The sequence below is a fragment of the Chionomys nivalis genome, chromosome 2 (assembly GCF_950005125.1).
Source record: "Chionomys nivalis chromosome 2, mChiNiv1.1, whole genome shotgun sequence".
Lineage (NCBI taxonomy): Eukaryota > Metazoa > Chordata > Mammalia > Rodentia > Cricetidae > Chionomys > Chionomys nivalis.
Window position 1 is genome coordinate 41,121,768 of NC_080087.1, and position 19,805 is coordinate 41,141,572.

Sequence of the window (19,805 nt, forward strand, 5' to 3'; positions counted from 1 at the left end):
CTTCCAAGTGCTTGGATTAAAGGCATACACCATTATGTCCAGTCTTGCAACAAAATTTTATACTTTTATTTAAAAATATTTTTCAAGTCACTTATCCATGACCCACAAATCCCTCCTACAGTTAACCTACATTTTCTTCTTCATCTTGTCCTACATATGGTGAGCTTTTTTTGATTTCTACGCTCAACTAAGTGTTTCTGCTCCTGAGTGCACACTTCCTGACTCACGGGGCTTTGATTACTGCTTCTGTTCCCACAGTTTTTGTCTTTTCACCAAGAATGTGTTTTATTCTTTGATCCACGTCTTCCCAGCATCTGACATCTTCTTGCTTTTCGCTTTCCTCCTTACCCACATCCTTGTGTATTTTAGAAAAATATTAATTAGGTCGTTTCTTTGTAGTGGAATTTGGACTAAGCCTTGGACATTCAAGCAAGTTCTTTATCATGGAGAGCCATCTCCAGCCGCTTATCCAGCCTTTCAAATCTAAGGTATGAGAAAACGTTCTGCCTTTGAGCAGAAGGTTATGTATTATTATATATTAAAGACCTGGCTTATTTATGTTTGGAAAATGACTTATCAAAATAATAATAAAACCTTGGCATTCTAAGCCTGTGAGCTGAAGCAAAAATCAAATGACAGATATGAAACTCACCCGTGTGGTTTTAAAGGGGAAAACAAAGCCCTGAGCAAAGGCGGCAGCGTGTGAAAAGTTGTTGAGGTTGCCACTGTGGGAAAGAACCCAGTAGAGGGTTACTTTGATGTTTTCATGAGAAATGAAAATCTACAGCAAGCGAAAAGCAGAGGATTTCCGTTTTTGAACTTTCTCCCATTAATTTTCTTCTGAATGCAGGATGGGAAACTGTGATCTAAGTGTTGAATAAAGATGCATCGGAGGTTAAGGGGTACATGCTCAACCCCGTACCAGGAGGCTCAACAGAACCATCATGCATCTGAGGCTAGCCTGGGCTACACAGTAAGACTGCCTGCCACCTCAGGAGCAAAGAAGAAAACAAACCAAAGGAAGGAAGGAAAGAAGGGAGGGAGGGGAGAAGGAAGGAGAGCAGAAAGAGGGAAAGGGTGTGGGAGAGCAGAGAGCCACATTCACAGCCAGGAACCTCCCTAAGTAAATCTTTGCCTGCGGTCATCTCAAAATGCCATGCTCTTACTTACATAAGTACTTTTTGTTCATTATAATGTCTTCCCAAATAGAATTCCATTAAAGTTTCTACATTGCTATCCAGGATCCTGGGCATTAACACCTTAAAATAAGATACTATGATATTTTAATAATGCACCTTATTCTAAGTTGCCTTCTCTTCCTGACTTCTAAGATCTCCCCCATCTCGCCTCGCCCTTGCAGCTGCATAGGTGTGTTTCAATTGAAGAATGGTCCTACATCAAAATCTCTGCATTTCTAATATTCCCATTCTAACTGCAGGATTTAGGAGAGGATATGTGCACTATTCTAACAACAAAAGTTAATTGTATTGCTAATTTAATAGAGTTTGGTTCTTTGGTAAATTAATCATCTTTTGGAAAATTTTTAAATGCTCCAATGGATTGTATAAAACTTGTTTCGGCATGGTTGCACATACTTTTAATTCTATCATGGCAAAGGCAGTGGCAGAAGGGCAGAGGGGCAGAGAAGCATGGGGCAAAGGGGCAGAGGGGTAGGGGCAGGAGGGCATGGGGACAGAGGCAACGGTAGGAAGATCTCTGTAAGTTTAAGGTCAGTCAGCCTGGACAACACAGTGAAACTCTTTAAACATTTTTTTTTCTCAAAACTCAGTGATAGCTACTGTTTAAAGTGTAGTATGCCAGAGAACCACTAAATAGATTCTCTTAAAAATGTTTATTTTAAATATGTGTGTGTGTGAGTGTGTGTGTGTGTGTTGCCTGCATACACGTCTGTGTACCACATGCATGCACTGACTGAGGAGGCCAAAAGAGGGCATTGAATCCTCTGGAAGTGGAGCTATGGTCAGTTGTCAGCTGTCATAGAGGCCCCAGGAAGTGGACCTTGGTTCCCTGTAAAAACAGTGTTTTAAGCTCAGAGACATCTCTCCACGCCCCCTACACAACTTCTTAAACAATATAAGTAGAAGTTTTTATTAAAAAGGAAGTTCCATGTATTATTAACTATACGTGCAAGCACAGAAATGCTGAATTCACTTGTTCTACAAGGATTCTGATATTTACTGCCTCTAAATGTTGTGCTAGATACTGGACCATCTGATGCAATCTGTCTTAATGTGACTACTTCCTTTCCTATTCTTTTCTCAAAAACAAAATAGAACATTTACAGAATCAGGGCCATCTTGTTGCAAGAGGCAATGCTAGTGACTCAATCTCTCCAAAACATTCTTCATCGGCATCTTATCGTGGTGCCAGGAGACAGCAATGACTTATTGCCAAAGCTGCAGTGAGTCACAGATAAATCTATCTGAAAAAGCAAAAAGCATTATTTTGTCAAAGTATCCTTCTGCAATATATAATGTTCAATAAATAAAGGGGGAAAATTCTTGCAGGGTGTAGTGGCACAAGGAGGCAGAAGCAGGTGGATCTGTGAGTTCGATGTCAGCCTGGTCTACACAGTGTGTTCCACAGAAGCCAGAGCTACACAGTGAGACCCTTTCTAGAGATAAAAAGGAAAAGAAAACAAACTCCCTTATAATTTCTGTATCAAGATAAGACAACGTTCATTTACAGCTTTTCTGTCTTCATTTCTAAGCCCACGCTGTCACTTAGCTGCTTCTTTTGCATCTGTTTGTGCCTTGGGTCATTTATACACAGACTCACCTCACATCTGTAAGAAGCAATTAACTAAGCCCCTTGAGAGAAATGACTTAGCTCTTCAAAAAACACCCCCAAACAAAAACTCCATCATCGTCCTTCCTCATTCTTGAGTTCCCAAATTTGCCATGTACTGACTTTGCTCTTTTTCTCCCTCAGACGCTATACTAATTAGCATATGCTGCTTTGTCTATGAGAAAAATTTCTCCTCAGAACTTCATTTCCCTAAAATCCTGTCTCTGACTACCACAGCCTGCCTTCATCCACTCAGATCCGTCCATGCAATAACGGAGCTCCCCCAACTCTGAGTTTCACAAATCTAAGACTAGATCCTCGCATTCTGAAGTCTCCTCACTCTCCTGCCACAGCCAGAGTAGCACTACAGAAAGCAGCAGAGACCTGGAACAGGAATGAATCTTGACTCAAGGTCTGATGCTCCCCCTAGTGGTACAGACCCACATCCTGGGACGCCACTCTAGAAGGTAACAGATTCGGTGAAGCCGATCAAATCTGAGCTGGTGTTTGTCCAAGATGGTCAAATGTGGTCAGAGTCAACGAAGCCTGAAATTTAGCGGTCGACTCCGAGGCTCGATCCCTGCACTGGATTTTTCTGATGAAATGCCTCAAATCTCCAAGTCAGTGGTCATCACTGCTATTTTAAGAAATGACATAATCACATCTCTTTACTCATTGCTACCAAGGAAAACCACATGGCAATTTCAACCCAGTGACTACACTGTTACCAATGTCCTCCGGAATTCTCAGGAAATGGAAACAAAACCAGAGTACATTCATCTATGCACTCGTTCTTCCACTGGAAGCACATGGAAAGAGCTTCTGTCAGGACAGGGAAGAAACCGAATCAGTGAATTGCTTGCCTTCTATCCTGAGCTTGATCTCCAGTACCTACATTAAAGAGTCTGGTAGGATGGTCCATCTTGTAACCTCAGCACTGGGAAGCAGAGATAGGTAGAACGTTAGGGCCTCCTAGCTAGCCAGGCTAGTCTACTAGATGATTTCCAGGCCGTTTAGAGAACCCGTGCAAAATACAAAGCAGATGGTGACTGTGGAATGACACTTGAAGCCTCCAGATGTAAACACAGGTGTGTCCATCACACACACACACGTTCACACACACACAACCTGTTGTGGTGGAGACACAACAGGGTCTAAATCACTGCAGCCTGCAAACAGAGATGGGATAAATGCGTAAAAGTGCAGGTGGCAATTCCAGAGCCAGGAAGAGAATCCCAGAAGACAAGGTCATTGAACTGATTTTGCGAGGTCAAGAAAAGTTAGCAAGGTAAGACAAAGAGTCGTTTTCAACTCAACAATAGACTTTCAACAGATTCCACTACATCAGAGAGACATTTTAGCAAAGCAAGAAGTCACACAAAACAAGACAAAATGCAACTTTCCTTTATTCGCTTCTTTTTAGAAGGGAATACACTGATACTTTAAACTGTAAGTGCTAGCTTATTAGATACTCAGGCACTTGAAGTGGCTGGTCATGCTGCATCCTTAGTCAGCAAAAAGGGAGCAATGTTTACTGTGGTCAGGGAATGGTGCTGCCCACTTTTAAGAGTTAATAAGAAGCCTGAGCTAATGGGCCAATCAGTTTATGATAAATGTAGACCTCTGTGTGATTTCTTTGGGACTTACGACTGTGGAAACTAGGTAGGACAGAAACCCTAAGTCAACATTCTCCCACCTCAACTAACCTAATCAAAAGAACCCGCTTGAAGGTATGCCCATAGGCAAGTAATGCCTCTGTGATGTGCCTGGAACCTGTTAAGCTGACCATCACACCCACCATTAGGCCCATTGGGAAGTTATGTTAAACAAAGACAGAAGACATGCCTGTCTGTAACTGTCCTGATGTGCACCAAGTTCAGGGCCTGCAGAGCAAGTTTGCAAGACCTCATATCATTGTTTTAACTGCAGGATGCTCTCTGGGTACCACCACTTCATCTTTTCTCTTTCTGTCCAGCAATATTAAACATGTCATGGCCCATACACCAAATTTCTGACTCTTGACACCATCTCTTTGCATCCACTGAAATAGACTCCAGACATGCATGTGATAGAACAGTAGGCACGAGATGGGTGAGCCTAGTAGAGCTAGATATGCCATCCTTCCCAGTTTATTTATTCTAAGAGACTCCATAACATTCTGGATTTATTCTAAAGGAGCGGGCTTTGTGTTTGGAGGCTGTTTTTAGCTGACACATGCTAGTCTCTGCCTCCTGCAAAAATTGTAGTCACTACTATCAATACTTCCATCGACCTATTTACTCCATGTATAGTCTATTTATAGTCCACATATATTCTATTTATGACCACTCAGGAAAAGAAATGAGACTTGGAAATGTCTCAGTGGGCAAAGTGTCTGCTCGCAAAAACCTAGGGATCTGAATTTTGATCCCCAGCACTCAGGATATAGTGATAATCTCCTATAACCCTCGTGCTACGAGGCAGAGAGGAACTCTTGGGGCTAGCTGGCCAGCCAGTCCAGCTGAAACTGAGCTCCATGCTCAGTGAGACCCTGTCTCAACAAATAAGGTTGAGAGCAACAGACACACTTCCAGGGGTCAACCTCTGACCCTTGCTTGCGTGCACAAGCAAGCATATCTACACACACACATATACTCACAGAAAACAACAAGAAAAAACAGTATATTTCTCTTACAGGGAAAATGTTTACCAGCATACAATATGTGATGAAGACACTGCTAATAATCAAAGTGCAGAGCTGAATGAAGCCAACTATTTCATAGCTATAATTTCATATTATATAACATATAAAACAAGAGCCAGGGACATGGAGTAGTTGCTCTATAAGCTGGTGCTATTATGATGATGAGGACCCATAATCATAGTTTTCAGCAAATTCTTACAGATTTTGATTTTTGAAGATGGAAGTCTATTTGTTTGTTTGTTTATTTTGAGATAGGGTGGGGATTATCTGACCTGAGCTCCCCAATGTAGAGCAGGCTGGCCTCAAATTTGTGATACCCATACCTAACTGTAAAGTTATTAGAATTCATTGTTGCTATTGTTGTTATTGTTCTGAGACAAGGTCTCATATAGCCCAGGCTGGCTTTGAATTCCCATTCCCCTGGCCTTTCTCTCCTGAGGGCTGGGGTTTTAGTTGCATACCACTGTGCTCAGCCTACAACAGATTTTCAAACAATATATTCCAACACTGTCATGGATACTCACCAATACTGTAGTATCTCTTCAGTTCTGTGCGCCTGATTTCCTTTAACTGATTGTTTTTTCTCTTCTTTTTCTCATCAGTGTTATATTCCCCCTCCACTGCATTGTTGGATTTGTCTTGTTCCAAAATGACTGAGTTAGCATCTTCTTTCCCGGAATTACTCCTTGTGGCTGTAGCTGAGATGATCTCTGCATTTTGTTTGGCTTGTTTCTTCTTTTTTAGTCTATAAATGAAAAAAGTAAAACAGTGAAAATGTGATTTGCTTCATGTAATCCGAATTCTATGCTGTGGGAATTGAATATGGAATTATCCGATAAATAAAACACTATGCTCCCCTCCTCATCCACTCTTGCTACACAGCACAAATATTGGCTTCATGCTTATAACCATCCTGCCCCCAGATTTCTAATTGCTGGGCTTACAAACATGTATCACCAAGTTTGGGTCTTCCTCTATCCCTCTTTTGGCAGAATTGGGGAATAAAGCCAGGGTTTGTACATGCGAAACAATCACTCTACCACTGAGTGTTATCTTCAGTTCTGTTTTCACTTAAAAGGAGGCTGAGGAGGAAGAAGAGGAAGAAAAAGAAATTGTTTGAAGTCATAAAACTATTGTTTATAATATAAAACATAAAACTTGAATAGTCTCATAAAACTATTCAAGAGTTATTTTTCTTTTCTAACTACTTAAATTTTCTAACATAGAGATCAAGGATCTTTCCTTGGTTCTGCATCCACAATACTAAATCTGAGAGAAGTGTGAGATAAAACTTTCTAGATCTGAGAAAAATGACATTTTTCTGTTGGCTATGAAATGATGAGTATTGTTTTTAAGTCAAGATACAGTAACTCATCTATAAGGTCCCATTTGGGCATTGTAAATTTTTAAAACGTGTTTTGTGGTTTTCAGCCATACCTATGAACATAAGAGCAAGTATGAAACATGCCTTTTATATTGGCTTACATGCAGTATCAATATTTTTCAGACCTCTCTGGTTTGGGTAACTCTTTTCATTTATACACACAAGAGTCCTAAAGCTCTACATCTCTTGAGAGCTAAAATCCCCTAGTAATAGTACAAGATAGCCATTATGAATAATCATTGTGATTGTTAATGTAAGCACTGGCTGATAACTTAGTGAACAAATTTGATGCTTCCAGCTCTTTACCCACAAGGCCCCGGGAGCTGAAGTTTATCATTGTTCACTGAATCAGGTCCCTGAAAATGTTTTCCGAGAGACGCATGCTGTGCAGTGAGCTGATGCGCACCTTGTAGTCCTTGGGAAATTCTCTGTTCTACAGAACATAAACTCTTTCAGAAAAAGGCCCCTAGCCTTATATATGTGGGGACTCTATTTCCATATAAATCTATTTGACATTAGGATCCTTCCGCCTAGCTAGAGAATGCCAGTTTTGCAGTTTGCATTGTTACACAGTTCTCTTGTCTCTGGCTCCACTGCTGCGAACACCTACGCAGATCATGGAACGTGGAGAAGTTAAGCTGGTATCTACATCGAGCCTTCACCCCTTCGTGCTAGTGCCTTCGGTCCATATAGGAAGGTACTCTGCACAATGCCAAAGAACAAAGGTAAAAACACAAACCCAGCCACAAACCCTTGGATCTACAATGGTGTCCTACCTGCAAATAGGCTAGTACAATAGTGGCACAAAGCTAATGGGAGTAACCAACTGTCTTAGGGTTTTATTGCTGTGAAGGGACACCATGACCATGGCAACTCTTATAAAGGAAATCATTTAATTAGGGGAGGTGGGCTGGCTTAGAGTTCAGGAGTTTAGTCCATTATTGTCATTGCAGGAAGAATGGCAATGCACAGGCAGACACGGTGCTGGAAAGTGGCTGCGAGTTCTATATTTGCATCTTTAGGCAGCAGGAAGAGACAGTGAGCCACTAGGCCTGGCTTGAGCTTCTGAAACCTCAAAGGCTGCCTCCACTGACATACTTCTTCCATGGGGCCACATTTACTCCAATAAGGCCATTCCGCATGAGCCTATGGGGGCCATCTCCATCCAAACCACCACACCAACCAATGTCTGATTTGACTTAAGGTCCATTCCACAATATGGAACCCATACCAATCTGGTATAGAAAGTCCTTCTGTCTATGTGTTGCTTTTATTGGTTCATTAATAAATCTTTTTCAGCCAATGGCTTAGCAGAATAGGGCAAGGTATGAGTTCCAAGCAGATAGAGGAAGAGAGAGTAGGTGGAGTCAGTGAGAAGCCATGCAGTCACCTCCACTGGAGTAAAAGACGCCTCCACTGGAGCTTGCTGAAACTTTGCCGGTAGGCCATAATCTCGTGCTGATGCACAGATTAATGAAGATGGGTTAGTTTGGGGTATAAGAGCTAGCTAACAATATGCTTAAGCTATTGGCCAAACAGTATTGCAAATAATATAGTTTTTGAGTGATTATTTCAGTTCTCGGCAGCTGGGAATAAACAAGTGACCTCCACCTGCCTGGATGACCAAGAACCTGACATTGACACTATGTAGCCCAGGGATCTAGGATAAAAAGATAAAAGTGTAGCAATAAAATGACTCCTAATGACATTCTGCTGTACTATCAGTGCCTTGCTCAGTCATCATCAGAAAAGCTTCGTCCTGTAGCAAATGACAACAAATGGTAGACCCACAGTCATAGATCATGCAGAGAATAAGAGACTTTGGAAAAGTCAGCTCTACAGGAGATGTCTCCATCACATCCCTCCACCCAGAGCTCAGGGAAACCTGTAGAAGAGGAGTGCATAAGTGCATAAGAACCAAAGGGGATGGGGGACACCAAGAAAACAAGGCCTTCTACATCAACAGGATTGATGTACATATGAACTAATAAAGACCAAGACAGCATGCACTAGACCTACATGGCTTCTAACAAGATGGGGTTCTAGAGCTAAAAGAAGTGGACACATATCTCTGTCCCTAACCCCACTATTTCTAATTGATAACTACTTGCAAATGAAAATTTAGTTTCTTCCAAGGGGGTCTCATGGGGGAAACAAAGTATTCTTAAGGGTAGGTTGTATGCCCAGCAGTAGATGGTCAACAGAAAATGAACCCAATGGCATCCTTGGAAGTCCTTTTTCTCATAATGTCTTGTCAGATATTCCCCCTTGTCAGATATTACTAAATTTTTAATCTTTTTACACTGTAGGTTCTTTGCATATGAATATGACTTCCAGGTTTTTTTTTTCATATTCCTGAGTGTGAAAAACCAGAGGGTATCTGAGTCTATATCTGTTTCTTGTGTTTTTTTTCTTGTTTGTCCTATTGTTTAGGCTTTTTTCTGTCATGTTAAATTATACTATATTATATACTATTATATTATAATCCCTTAGAAGCCCATTTCTAATGAGAGACAGAAAGGGATGAATCCAGATAGGAGGGGAGATGGAAAGGAACCAGGAGGAATAAAGGGAAGAGAAACCATAATCAGGATATATTAAGGGAGAAAAATTCTGTTTTCCATAAAAGAAAGAAGAAAAACCAGATCTCTTGCCTCTACTTTCTTGGGCATCTGGACATAGTTGAGCTGTAGACATGGAAGTATGTAGGTAGAAAAATGATATGACCATTAGAAAACACAGAGAACAATGTTGAGTTCATGCTTCTTTCTTCTGTTAAATGTAATAGTTAAGTAAGGTCTCCTGATGTAGGTGGGTCTGTTTTGTGTCGATTTCATTGGTTAATAAAGAAACTGCCTTGGCCTTTGATAGGACAGAAAATTAGGTAGGCGGAGTAAACAGAACAGGATGCTGGGTAGAAGGAAGTAAGGTCAGACGCAATGAAGCTCCGGCCCAAGATGGATGTAGGCTATAATCCTTCCCGGTAAGCCACACAGATTATTAGAAATGGGTTAGTCAAGATGTGAGACTTAGCCAGTAAGAGGCTAATGGGCCAGGCAGTGTTTAAAAGAATACAATTTGTGTGTTGTTATTTTGGGGCATAAGCTAGCCAGGTGACCAGGAGCCAGGCGGCAGGAATGCAGCCCGCTGCTCCTTCTACAGTCTCTCCTTAAACATGGCCCCTGATCAACAAAGCAGGGCTCATATGGGCTCACAGAGATTGAAGCAGCAAGCATGGGGCCTGCATGGGTCTGCATTAGGTACTCTACCTATGTTATGGTTGTTTAGTTTGGTGTTTTTGTAGGACTTCTAACAATAAGACCACGTGTGCTTTCTTGCTTGCTCTTGGGATTCTTTTCCTCCTGTTGGGTTGCCCTATCCAGCCTCGACATAAGGGCTTCTGCCTTGTCTCATTGTAACCTGTTTTATCTTGTTTGGCTGCTGTCTTTTGGAGGCCTGCTCTTTTCTGAAGGGAAATGGAGGGGGAATAGCTCTGGGGTGAAGGCGAGGTCAGAGTGTGTGGTAGTTTGAATGTAATTGGCCCCCATAATCTCATAGGGAGTGGCACTGTTAGAAGCTGTGACCTTAAGTAGTTGTGGTCTTGATGAAAGAAGTATGTCACTGTGAGGACAGGCTTTGAGGTCTCCTATGCTCAAGATACCACCTAGTGTCTCAGTCTACTTCCTGTTGTCTGCATAGCAACACGTAGCAGCTACTTCTCCAGTATCATGTCTGCCTGCACACTGCTATGTCCCGCCATGGTAATAATGGACTAAATCTCTGAACTGTAAGCAAGCCACCCCAATTAAATGATTTCTTTTGTAAGTTGTGATACTGTAATGGTATCTCTTCACAACAATGGAAGCCCTAACTAAGAATTGGGGGGGAGGGAGCTGAGGGGAGGGAGGGAAAACTGTGGCTTAGATGTATATAAAACGAGAAAAGAATCTCTTTTCAATTAAAAAAAATTTTCAATTTAAATAGAATTTAAAATTCTAGTTTTCAATAAAAAAAAAAAAAAGGAAAGGTGCCTCCTTGGTTTTGACAACTATGGAGTCCACCGCTCAGGAAACTAAAGTATGTCTTCTCAAACATTAAATGTGATAACTGCACTTCCTTAGCTAGCAGCAGGGTCTTTTAGCAGGATTAGCTGAAATAATATATGTCAACACCTAACAAAAAGAAGCAGAGACAGAACAGCTAGAATATCTTGTTATACTATCTAATGACATCAGAACAAAGCGCTGTGATCTACAACACATGCCACTTTTAAGCATGTCATCCGCTAGTGTTCACTGAGCCACAACGGGGTCTGGTTCTACGACTTTCATTTACCCCTGCAAATGGGCTACAGACAGCTGGGAAAAAGTGCCATGAGTTCACATTTCATCTCTTTGTATGCTTGGTTAAGCATGCACGCATGTGCGCGCGCGCACACACACACACAATGCACACACAACTGCAAATCAATGTTAGTCACAATAAAGGGATTATTTTCAACAAGAACATGATGATTTTCTGTCAGATTTTAAGCCATTTTACTGGGAGAAGAATAGGTGGTTCTTTGTGAAGGTAGGTCTGATAATGCCTCTAATAAAATAAAAATGTTCTGATCAAATTACTGTATGCGGCTTAATGTGCAGTGCCCTGGCTCTATGGGGAGCAAGCGTCTCTTTACAGGGAGAGATTTCTGCAAAGGCCTGACCACTTTATCAAAGCACTGGCTATGGCTGGCTGGCTGGCCCTGCTCTATGTATAAGCTCATCAAAACTTACTTGAAATGTACCTTTCACATCATTCAAAACTGATGTTTTTTTTTTTAGAAGAGAGCAGGTGCATAAAATTAGCCCCGTATCTTATCTCCTGAGATATGTTATTTCTTCATGTTCTGGATTTTTCCACTTGATGTCCCCATTTCACCCTCTGCTTGTGATAATTAAATCCGCTTTGATCTGGGGCACGTGTTTGGATGAGCAGCAGCAGCAGTGTTTGGGAACATCTCATTAGACACTAATTTTCACTCGTGGAAACAACAAAATGGAATATGTTGGCTTACTCATTTTCTCTCCTTGTTTGGCAGATTATTATTGTCAGTGGTATAGCCAAACAGCTGTCATTTCAGAAGGAAAAGAGAATAGTCTAGAAAATAGCAATACCAAACTAATTTAGAGTAAAATGTAGTGTTTTAGAATTTCTAAAATCGGTTTTTGTTTTGGTGAGAGTGATCTGTTTTTTTGGACATTATCATTATAACTGGAACATCCTGGTCTTGCAGCTGGAAATCAGAACAATTTCTGGAGCCCTGATAGGAAGCACTTCCTTTCAAATACAGAAATCGACACTTGCCACCTTTTCCAGGCCACCTTTTCCAGGAACTGGCAGCCAGACACATATGGCAGAGCTAATAGTCCTCAGAGTCTGCTTTCTAGAGCTTTTCAAGTTTTCTCCTTTGTTTTTGGAGCATTTCCTTTATTTCATTTAAGCTCTGTGTGTGTATGTGTGTGTGTTAGATGTATGTGTCTGTGTGTTTGCATATGTGTGTGCACTGTGTGTGCACGTATATGGAGGCCAGAGATCAACATTAAGTATATTCCTTGATAACTGGCTACCTTATTTTTCGAGACAGGGTTTCTCCCTGAGCCTAGAGTTCATCTAAAAAGTCCATTTTGCACTTGATTGCTATAGGTGCAAATGAAGAAAACAAATCTTCATTTGGTTAGCTTATACTTATTTTCTTTAAAATAAATCCCAAGTGTTATGGTTTTGGTCCCTGGTTCCTTTAAGAGACAAGCCACGCCCACTCCCTCCCCCATCCACTGAGGCAGGTTGATCTTCAGCCTGAGCTCGCTCTCTTTTCCATCTTCCTCTCAGAGAGGCAGCTTCCCTTCTGCTTCTCCGCTTCCCCCTTCTGTCTCTCTCTTCTCCTCTCTCTCTCTCTCTCTCTCTCCTCCTACCCCTTCCCCCTCCATAACCCCCTGAATAAGTATTCAACCTCACTCTGCAAGTTGTGTCTATCCATGTTTCTGTCTTCTGCCCGCCAGCCATGTGTCTCCCTACCTGGGACCAGCCATTGCTCAGGGACCAGTAGCCATCTCTGCTTGGGACTGGCTGCTCCCAGGGCCCGTTATCTACCGCCACATGGCCCGCCACATTTGGGACCTACAGCATTTCTGCTGCCTACTGCCGCCGGTGATCTTGCAGCATTTTTTTAAAAAATATAAAACCAAGTACAAGAACAACTGTTCTTCGTCCTCCCCGAGTCCCACTGCTTAATTTAAACCCTGTCCCTTCTAGCTCCAAAAGGTTCCCAGCAAATCTACTTTTCTTCTCGTTCTGCTTACACTGACCACAGCAGAATCTGCCTGTGTAGCACTCTGTCCGGGACTGTCATTGTTTCATGATGAGACTGGCCAACACTGTACTACAACATCCACACTGTGGAAAAGTCAGGATAATACTAGAGTTCTGTCTCTGATTTTTTTTTTTTGTTTGTTTTTTTGGTTTTTCGAGACAGGGTTTCTTTGTGGTTTTGGAGCTTGTCCTGGAACTAGCTCTTGTAGACCAGGCTGGTCTCAAAGTCACAGAGATCCACCTGCCTCTGCCTCCCAAGTGCTGGGATTAAAGGCGTGCGCCACCATCGCCCGGTGAGTTCTGTCTCTGAAGCAGCTCATAGCAAAGGCAGAAAAAAAGGGAGATGACAGACATAGACCTTCCCAAAGAGCAAAGGAGGTCACGAGCTGAACTTCCCGTCTTTCCACGGTGGTAGTCTGAAAAGCTTGCTTATTTAGAATCTGTAGCCTTTTTATATTAAAATAAAAGGCCAATGACATGATACAAACACATCTCATTCCCTCCCTATTACTGTCTTTGCCATAATTAACAGAACAACCAGGAGATACTGCTAAATAATTTGTGAGTGAAAGCAGCTTCCTTATTATACGTAAATGAGTTTGGGACCCTGGCATTCATCAGTCTGGACTCTGAATAAGTTGTTTTTTGACTCTGCAGTCCCTTCCCTGCAGGTGGAGTTTCTCTGTGTCTAGAGAGCAGCTCCCAAATAACCAGTCAGAGACTTATTATTAATTGTAAATGCTCGGCCGACAGGTCAGGCTTATTACTAGCTAACTCTTATGTAGCGCAGCACAGAGCGCTGCCAAACGAAAGCTTGCACTGGCGTTTGCAGCGAGAGCTTCATGAGGGCAAGGACTTCTTCTGTTAAAGGATGCTCAGGGCTGTGGAAAGACACACGGTTAGTACTTTATTACTGCTTTGTGAATGAGTGAATTCACAAAGAAGCTCATGTTCTCATTGGCTTCAAGTCAGTCCCCTGCAGGAATGCCCCTTCACACACCATTTCCTGATTAGTAGTGTGCTCTCAAGAATAGATGCTCATCTCCTGATGCGGACATTTAAGGAGAAAATATACTGGCTATGTCTGACTGAAAAGGTATTAAATAGGTGTGGTGGTGATGTAGCTCTGTGGTACAGTGCTTCCTTGGATTCAATTCCCAGCACTGTAAAAAGCATAAATAAAACCATAACCTTCTTTAATTAACATTTGACTCTTCATAATTTTAAATTTGAATTCCATGTAGTTCTGAAAATTGTACTATAGAAATAACTACCTAGTACTCCACCATCCCATAAGACAACCCTTAGCCAGTCACCCACAGCTACTGGAATTAATGTTTATTTTGCATGTTAGTAATGTATGGGGAGAGGTTGCGCAGTCACGATGTATTACCAATGTGTGTGAGGCACTTGTGTGGATGTCAGAACCAATTCTATGGAGCAGGAACTCTTCTTCTATCTTTATGTGGGATCTGGGGACCAGCCTCATTTGTCGGGTCTTTGGAGCAAGCACTTTTACCAAAAAGCCACCTCACTAGCTCTGCTTATCAAATTTAATTAAGATCTCTCAAAATTATTTAAATAAAATTAGCAGTCCTACTAGACAGTGCACAGTCAGTCTGACTACATGGCTGCTAGCAGTGCTACTAGACAGGGCACAGTACTGTGTGAGTTTGAGGCCAGCCTAGTCTAAATGGAGAGTTCCAGAATAGCCATGGCTATGTAGAGAGACCCTCTCCCCAGTCTCTAAAATTAGAAAAGAAAAGAAAAACCTTGAGAGCTAGAAAGATGGCTCAGTGGTTAAGGGCACTGGCTGCTCTTTCAGAGAACTTAGATTTCATTCCCATCACCCACATGACAACCACAAGAGTCTATAACTCTGGTTCCAAAGGGTACAGCACCCATTCTGCCCTCGTTTGGTACTTCATGCATGTGGCACAGAGACATACGTGTAGGCAAAATACTCATACACATAAATAAAAAGAAAGAAATCTTCAATAAAAAGAAAAGAAAACCTTGCAAGATCTTTCTTTTAAAGGAAGTTTAGGGGTTAAGTAACAAAGCTGGCCTCCTTAGGTTTGTTTCACAAAGGCAGGAGGCAGGCAGTTTTATCTGTGCCTCATAGATAAGGAAAGAAAGGCTGAGCAGAGCTGGAGCTTAAGCAAGGTCACAGGATGCTGTCGCCAAGGAGCAGCAGTTCTGAGTCAAGGCTAGCTCCCACTGCCACAGGGCTGGCAGGCTGTTCCTGCTAAGTGTGCTTACACAGCACTGTGTCTCTTCTGATTTTCCTTACAATGCACTGGGCTGGGGGATGCCATGAACTCTTTGGAGAAGGGATAGCCTCAGAGTCTTGGCAGGGTTGATGTCAAGCTTGCTCAGAATTTGATTTGAATTCAGATTTGGGTTCTGGCCTTGGTAATCAGCCCTGTGACTTCCTTTGGAATTGTGGTAAAGTAAACAGAGACATGGGACGGGGAAGGTTTTTAATATCTTGCCTGGCTTTAATGGTTTTACTTGGCTGAGAAAAATTATGAGATGTGCTAAAGCTATTTTGATGTACAAAAAAATTTTTTTAATCTACACTAACCCTACCCAAATGTCTAATGCTTCCTCGTGTCTTCCTTAAGACTCACAGTTAGTATATTTTCTTTCCACGGTAGACTCCCAAGAGTTGGAAAAATCCAGAGTTCAATATGCTCTATCATTCATTTATAAAGTCTCTCAAAAACAAAAACTAATAACAAAATAAGGCAACAAAACTCACCAATGCTCTACAATCTGAGACTAATAGCTACAGAAAGAAAAACGTAAACTGCCAAAGTTGAACAATCAGGTGACTGGGTTTTTAGGCCTTTTAACCCTAAACTTCTCCCTCAAATTGTCTTCTAGGGAAATAAAAGATGCAGTGTAGACAGAACACGAGCTCATGAAAAAAATGCGACATAATAGTATTCTAGTGTCGTTTTATTTTCTCAAAATAAAGGGAAAATACAACAAAATCTTCCCAGACAAACTGCACACAGGAAAAGACACACAGGTAGGTTTGCTGGATTCAGGATTACGGTTGGCCGCTGAGGACAGTAGAATTTCCATAATTATATAATCTGATGCTGAATTCCTTCAGATTGGGCGAGGGAGTATTTCATAATCACAAAAGCAAAAACCATTAGAAACATAGTAAATATCAGCAGCCATGGCAACAATATGCCAAATCTTGTTTATTATTCTTCTGACTTTACCTACCCGCAGTGAATTCATGGCCGGCAGCCCATCTATCTCCCTCAAGAGACTTTGCTCCCTTCTTTGCTCCTCTGGCTGCATCCTGTCTGTCACTAGAACTTCTGACCTACAGAATGTAGGTTGTTTTTTGGTTTCCTCTGTATTTTTTTTTCCTTTTGTTCCTGGTTGTCGAAGCCTGACTCTTGCCACATCTAAGCTGGAGACAGGAATGCAATGAGCCTAGCAACTGTTATAAAATCATCTGTACTTGAATAGTCTTTTGTTCCTTGGATATGGACGTCTTGGGCAAGTTACTAAATTCAGACCTTGGGTTCCTTGTCTTTGTCATAAATATTAACTTTGGATTTTTTTTTTTTTTGTGTGTGTGTGTGTGATGGTTAAATGTAGAGAAAAGGGTTGCTAATTGACCACAACCTGTACTTGCTTCTCAGGAGCTGTAAAACATAAGCTAGGCAGATGCTGCTGCTGTTATTCTTACTGGGAAAGTTCTAAGGACAGAAGTAAATGAAAGAACATAAAAACAGCCTATACAACACAGAGAAGGCACTCAGCCTTCTCTCACAGACACTTCACTCACAGACACTAATACACGCTCATGCTCTTTTCTCACTATGCATAAATTCTTAGCATACAGTCACTGGCACAGAATACTCATGATCTCTAAGAAAGAACTACTTTTTACATTGTAGTTCATTTTATGGTTTCATAAATAGAAAGGTTCAGTTTCCCTGAATCCAAAATTGTGATATTTGCCAACTAAAATCAAACTTAAAAGTCAGGGGTCAAAGGAAGAGTGGCCTTTTTCAAACCACTTGAGGTTCAGCAGTTAAGAACATATACTGCTTGTGTGGCACCTATATTGGGCAGCCCATGACTAACAACTATAACTCCAGCTCCAGGGACTCCTATGCTCTCTTCTGTCCTCTGAGGGCATTACATACACACACACACACACACACACACACACACAGAGAGAGAGAGAGAGAGAGAGAGAGAGAGAGAGAGAGAAGGAGGGAGGGAGGGAGGGAGGGAGGGAGGGAGGGGGAGAGAGAGAGAGAGAGAGAGAGAGAGAGAGAGAGAGAGAGAGAAAATAAATGTTTAAAAATTATTTATTAAAATTGTTTTGGAATTATGGCCAAATAAAGATAAAAATTATACCTGATCACTGAGAAAAATCTGTGTAGATATATCCAACTCCAATATCACAACTTTTAGATATCCTTTCTTTTCCTTCACTAGGTCTAATCATAAAAATAAGATTCTTCCAAACAGTCTGGACTCCAAAGATCACAAGAGTCAGAAAGAGATCCTTTGGTTTCAAGTTCTGTCATCATGATATTTCTGTATTAGGTTCACATACACATAAATCACTTGGCCTCAGTGATTTTAATAAAGATCAATAAAGGTGATGCCAAGGCAAACCTTGAAGCATCACAGAAGCACAGAAGCACAATGCCTGTTTTCTAGGACTTTCTTCCATTACTAAGACAATGAAAGACCAGCAAATCTTAGGTGTTTCTGGTAATCAAAACACAAGCTTGAGAGATGGTTCCAAACTTCCCAGTGAGGAGTCTTGGAGTGGGTTCATCTGGGACATTTCTGAGACCCTTTCTGTTACCCCCCAGTTCCGGAATTAGAATGAAAAGGCTGCAAAGTGGATGCATATTGAGTAAAGATTTGCCTCCTATTCAAAAACAGCATGGGCTTTCACTTGTGTGCCAAATGCGCCTCTGAGCAGCGTGATTCCATTTTCTGAAGGTCTAGAGCTAAGTCACAGCCTGGAAAAGTTCTGGAGGAGCTTTATTATTAGCAGAGTGGTAATGCAAGCGTTTCTCAGCAAAGAGTAGGGTTAGGTTCAGATTCAGATAAACCCATCATAAGTTAAAGATACACTTAATGCCAATACACTCATCACAAAACTGAAAAAAAAATAATTAAGCCATCATTTCAAATGCTGTATCTCTAAGCTATAAGCTGAAGCTGGGAACCACATTTGGGGCCTTGCTCTGAGAAAGAGGGAGGTGGAGAAGGTCAGAGAGAATGAACATGAATTGAGTCATTATGCTAAGGATGATTAGCCAATCTGTAAATATAGTGATTGCATACGGATTGCTTATCAGTCAAGAATAAACTGATAAGCACAGCAAAACAGAAATTAGTAACAGTCCAAGAGAGAAATGTTAAGAATAACAAGTTGCTTACTTCTAATTTGCTTTATAGTGATGGATACTATTGTCCATGGGACTTACTTACTTATGGCTCACTGACTAGCAGTATTAATTCACTATGAACACTGTGACAAGTTAAAACAAACCTCATGGATTAAAACCACACAGTAAAGCGGCGAGAGACAGCTCAGCAGGTAAAGGTGCTTGCTACCAAACCTAATGGCCCGAGTTCAATCCTGGGACCCACATGAAAGAAGGAGAGAATTGACACCTGCAAGTTGTCATCTGACCTCCACAGACATACAGACACACACACACACACACACACACACACACACACCACAAATGTAATAACAAAAGAAAGCATAAACAAAAACAAAAAGAACACATACTCTCTTACAGTTCTGGAAACCACAAGCCTGAAATCAGTGGTACTTGTTTGAAATCAAGAGGTAGGCATGGTTATCCCTGCTCCCTCGCCCACCCTCCCCCAGTCCCTTTGCTTGCCTTTCTCAGCTGGTAGACTGGCATTTCTTAGAACCTTTTCCGCCTCCTTAAGAGACAGAAAATGAAGACTCTGACTTCCCTGTCCTGCTTCCTTCCTTGGGCAGTCTAGTTTTCCTAGGTATCCTTATTTGCATATTTGTGACTGCCAAAAGGACCCACCCAGATATCCTCCCTATCTAGAGATCCTCAGCTTAGTCCTATCTTCAAGATCTCCTTTGCCTAGAAAGGGATCAGTCCTGGTCTGAGAGATTAAGACCTGTATCTCTGAGGGTCAAGATAGGTCACAATACTCCTTAGATTTGCTATATTTTGTTTTGTTTTTATTGTTATTCTTTTTAAGACAATCTCTCTCTGTCTCTGTAGCCCAGGCTGGCTTTAAATTCAAGGTTATGTTCCTGCCTCTAAGGTGTGAATCAGCTTGTCTGATTTTCTTAGGCTATGTGGTGTGTTCTTTGTGTTGGCTTGCCTTTTCAGAGCCGAGTACACTAGGCAAATGTACCACCAGCAGGTACCATCTCTAGCCCTAACTTAGCTTTGAGTCCTGATAGTGCACCCCATCACTGCCTTAATTCCATGCTTGAGTCATGGCTATGCCTACAGGGTACACTGTCTAGGCCACATGAAAAAGTTCTCTATTGGCAATGACTAGCAGATAGAAAGTGCA

The 19,805-nt window shown here is 41.6% G+C and overlaps 1 protein-coding gene across 2 annotated transcripts in view; it reads right to left on the reverse strand.

Annotated features, from left to right (window-relative positions):
* The window catches only part of Ncoa7 (nuclear receptor coactivator 7), a 147,652-nt gene that overhangs the window by 67,048 nt on the left and 60,799 nt on the right, over positions 1–19,805 (reverse strand). For both annotated transcript variants that reach the window (XM_057758493.1, XM_057758502.1), the window contains exon 3: positions 6,016–6,236. In XM_057758493.1, the coding sequence (XP_057614476.1) occupies positions 6,016–6,236 (221 nt within the window). The remainder of the gene's footprint in view (positions 1–6,015; positions 6,237–19,805) is intronic.